This window comes from Lucilia cuprina, chromosome 2 (assembly GCF_022045245.1).
Source record: "Lucilia cuprina isolate Lc7/37 chromosome 2, ASM2204524v1, whole genome shotgun sequence".
Lineage (NCBI taxonomy): Eukaryota > Metazoa > Arthropoda > Insecta > Diptera > Calliphoridae > Lucilia > Lucilia cuprina.
In genome coordinates, this window is record NC_060950.1 from 59,431,223 (window position 1) to 59,435,769 (window position 4,547).

At 35.5% G+C, this 4,547-nt stretch overlaps 1 protein-coding gene across 2 annotated transcripts; it reads left to right on the forward strand.

Moving 5' to 3' along the window:
• The first annotated feature begins 1,025 nt into the window (after window positions 1-1,025).
• LOC124421411 lies at window positions 1,026-1,602 on the forward strand. 2 transcript variants are annotated; one of them, XM_046956541.1, is made up of 2 exons: window positions 1,026-1,167; window positions 1,313-1,602. In XM_046956541.1, exons 1-2 carry the CDS (start codon window positions 1,152-1,154, stop codon window positions 1,600-1,602), a joined length of 306 nt encoding a protein of 101 aa, XP_046812497.1. In that variant the 5' UTR covers window positions 1,026-1,151. The 2 variants fall into 2 exon arrangements, with proteins under 2 accessions (XP_046812497.1, XP_046812496.1); XM_046956540.1 differs by having other exon boundaries at window positions 1,092-1,179.
• Window positions 1,603-4,547: the final 2,945 nt, after the last annotated feature.

A 4,547-nucleotide genomic window follows, 5' to 3' on the forward strand; every position in this document is an offset into this window, starting at 1 on the left:
AAAATTTGAAAAAAAAATTAAATAATATATAAATATTGTTTGAAAAGTTAACTTATATTATTTATTTCTTTTAATTTTTAACTCAATAGGATCGATTGAAAATAAAATTGAAAATTTTTTTAATATGAGAATTTTTCGTTGACATAGAGTAAATTTTAAAATAATTTTTAAAAATTGAAAAAATTAAAAAATAAATATTTTCTTCAAATATCATAAAGAAAACATATAAGAGTATCATCTGAAATAGTTTTCTTACAAATATTTCTGAAATTTCATAGAAAATTTTCAACTTTTGTTGATAATTTAGTAGAAATTTTTAACAACTTTTTAAGGAAAATGCTTATAAAAATTTTCAAAGTGAAGAAAAAAATATTTTCTTAATTTTAGCATAAACTACAATATCTAAGCTAATAATTTTAGTAAAAAGTTTTTAAAATTTTTCCAAAATCTTAAAGAAAAACTTAAAAATATAATAAAACTTTTGTTAATTTTGTTTTAGTCTTGCACCAAAAACTTAAACATTCTACAACCATTGACTGCTATGAACTTCTCATGTTTACCATGTAACTTATATTTTTCTTGATCAAGTAATTCAGTTGTTAATGAGTTTTTGGGAAATAAAGTTTTTTAAATATATATAAAAGTGATTGAAAGTGAAAAATTTACTTAAAAGAATAATTATAGAGAAAAAGTAAACATTTGAAAGTGGCTTTTCTAATAGAAACATAAAAAGGTAATGATTGTGAATGTTGAAAATAATTAAATTAATACAGTAGTTACAATTTTGAAAACATAAAATGAGTGACAACAAAGATCAAAATGTTGAGGGTACTAGTGAAGAATACCATGAACAAGTAATTGTTAAACTAAATGTTGAAATTGATCTTCTTAATGAAACATATAATTGTGTAATGGCCGAAAATAGAAAACTGAGAAAGATCATTGACGCTCTACAAACTTGCAAAAAAGAACATGATAGCGGTTTAGTTGATAAACAACACTTTAAAAGGGTTTGTGCCATAGCTAAATTGGCGATTGGGAAACGAAGTCATGCCAATGATGCAGCTGGCTAATTAACAACCACAAAGAAAGTAAAAAACGTGGTGCCTGTTGAAAATTTAATTGATGTTCCTAGTACCAGCCCAAGGACAATGTCTGGCAATAATAGTAAGTGTAAAAGTAAGCATTAATATTCCGATTATAATTTCACGTTAAATATATTCCCTTTTAATTTTTCCTTCACTAACTTTCTTGTCGTAAAAAATTCCCCTGTTGTGAAATTTGTTGATGGATTTTTGTAAACACTAAACAGCGAAGGAGGACAAACCAATTCCGAAAATAACTTCGGCCCACAAGAAACAAAGGAAGCTGCCACCGGATATTCTCCAATTAATATACGAAAAAAAGAGACTTCGTAGAATATTACAAAGGACTGGTGATCCGACTAGAATTCCTTCCCTCAAGTCTGACATTAGGAATTTGAACATGATCATTCGGGACGCCATTGCCAAATATGACGATGAAAAATTGAACAAACTTATGTCTAGAGTTACCATAGGTCAAGGTCTTGTTTTGAGCAGAAAAATTAGCAAAAAAACCTAAATTATTTTTCTCAACGTCAATTGTATTAAAAAAAATATCCGTCCTTTTTAGGATGAAAAATATTTTATCAAAAAAGAGTTAAAATTTTTCACTATCCTGGGTACATTTAACTATTTTTAGAATAATCAATTAGCACAAATAACCTTGGCACAAAATGCATCCAAATCGGAAAGAAATCGATTTTAAAAGTTTAAGGTCATTTCTATAATATAATTTCCAAACTCTATAAAGTATATATATTCCGGATTAACTAATATCCTTCAAAAAGTTCAGTATCAATCAGGAAGTTCTGATTGTGATATTAAAGGTGCTTAGAAAAAGTGAGAAGCCGAAGATATATAGTAGACAGTGATCATTACTTTGTGTCACGACATGATCACAACAGTTTGTGTTTAACAGTGCTCGAGTGAATTAGTTTCGTGTGATCAGTGAACGAGTACAGTACTCTGAGCGGATGATCAATAACTTTTTAAAGTGCCTCGTGAAAGTGAGAAGCCTAACTATTATAGTAGGCAGTGAACATTTTTAAGTGACATTTGAAAAAGTGAGAAGCCTGGCTATATAGTAGCCATTGTGAAAAATCATTAAGCCCTCAGGATTTTGAAAATCCTATAGGAGGCAGTGAAAGTGAAAAAGGACACTATAACTAAAATTTTGCCATTAAGTGCAATTTTTGGGACAATTATTATGAGAATGAAAAGTTTATTATATTGTGATTAAGATTCGATTATTTCGTATCCTTGATAGGGTGCGAATAGAACTTATTCACCATGGGGGAGGATGAAGATCTGAACCTACACAAGAGTGCTCATTCTGGAGTGACTATGACTGATCTCCAGTGTATAATTGAAGAGCAGGGCTGTGAAATGGCTGAACTTCGTGCCGAGAATACAAAATTGCATGAGGCTATGAAAAGATTTATGAATGGTGATGATGCCAAATTCTCTGCTGAAGAGAATATAACAACCGATGTTGATATGGTCGTTGATGAACCAGTCGCAAAGAAGGTGAGAAAAGCTAAGAAGCAGAAGAAAGGTAAGAAGTTTTCTGCCAAAAGATCGAGGGACGAAAAAACCATGCTAAAGCCGTAGCTGCTTCAACTGCTGCCGTTAGTAAATGTGCTGCTAAGAAAAGTGATGTTGCTGAAAATGCAGATGCCTCTTTTGAAAATATTGATGACAACTTTGATTATAATGTTCCTGGTTGCAGTCAAGCTCAACGGAATAATCCAGCAAAGGATAGTATAAGTTAGTCTAAGAACATTCCTGTTTAACTGCTTATAATATTAATATTAAGGAGATTGCTCAGGTAATTGATCAGGCCCTAGGCCATTGTAATTATAATATTAAACTGATGGGTAGGAATGCTACGAACATAGAAGTTTGCACCCTCATAGATTTTCAAAAGTTGAAGACACTACTTGTTGAGCGGGAATTGAATTATTATACGTATATCTCTAAGGGGTTGAGACCATATTCATTGGTCATTGAGGGTCTGTCGGGGACACTGTTGATGATGTGAAGGGTTATCTTAGCGGGCTTAAGATCAAACTTGATATTATTAGGGTAGTGAAATTTGATAACGATAGCTGGCTCTTGCAACTTTCACGTGACTCTGATACGACTTACTTTTTGAACGTACGATACATTTTACGTTGTAGGGTGAACATAAGGAAGTTTAAGAGGGGGCGGTCACACAGTGTTTCAACTGTCAGCGTTTAGGCCATACCTCGACCAATTGCAATATGCCTTATCGCTGTGTTAAATGCGGGGCACATCATGGCCCGGGGAACTGTAGTATTCCCCCCAAGGGCAATGATAATGAGGAGACTCTTGTAAATGTCACGGGCAGGCGGTTAGACGGATAGGGCATCCTGTTAGGTGATGCTAGATCTGACCAAAGGACGGTGCATGCAGGCGTACCACAGGGATCTTTGTTGGGGCCTGTGCTGTACAACTAATTTTGGACTGATATCCCCAAACCGCCAGACGGTGATCTGTTATATGCGGAAGACATCTTGATTGCATCATTTGGACCCCGGGCTAGAACCATTAACAATCGTGTTAATGAGTATTTGGCTACATTGGCCCCCTATTTTTCTAAATGGCGCCTACGTCTGAGTATGGACAAGACAGTAGCGGTTATGATCAAGGGAAAACGGAGGTACTTATACCCCAATAGTAGGTCCTACATCCCCTCTATATGAATGGGGGGTGTGAAGGTTTCGGATAGGATGAGGTACCTTGGTGTCATTTACCATAAGAACTTTGAGTTCTACAGACATGTGGATTACATATTGGAATCCACGAAGCGTACTTACGCAATGTATAGAGGTATCCTCGGACGCAACGGTCTGGACAGGAGAATAGGTTTACTGCTCTATCGCCAGATAATTCGACCTCTCATGTCCTACGCCTTTCCAATCTGGTCCAGAATTTCTTCTGCACAGATGGAGAGGATTAGGATATGGAAAAGAAGGATCCTGGTAGCTTGCTTGGGTCTCAAGCGTAAACTTGGACCTGACGACATATACTGGCGACCATCATGTAGGTCGATTTATAGGGCGATAAATTTCCAGAGAAGTGACGCCTTTATGGTGGATAGGGGTATTAAGTTTCTGGAAAGATCTCGTTCTCTAGAAAACGACTTGGTTAGGGAGTGTTTTGTGGGGTCAGGTGATCTGGAGACCGTTCAGATGAAACATTACTTGTTACCGACCGACCTCCTGATTTTGAGTGAAGCTGGTCTTCTATAAGAGGGTGCAAACCTCTTGTTCTATCACAGGAGGATAAATACATTAGACATTTGTAACGTGGTTTACAACACCGCTCAGTAGGCCAAGGGCCATACTTTGGAAATATATTTCCCTGCTGCTGGGGCAATTGTTTTGGGCCAAGCTAAAGCCAGAGCTGGCATTGAAGGTGGTGCTGACCGTGATGGTGATC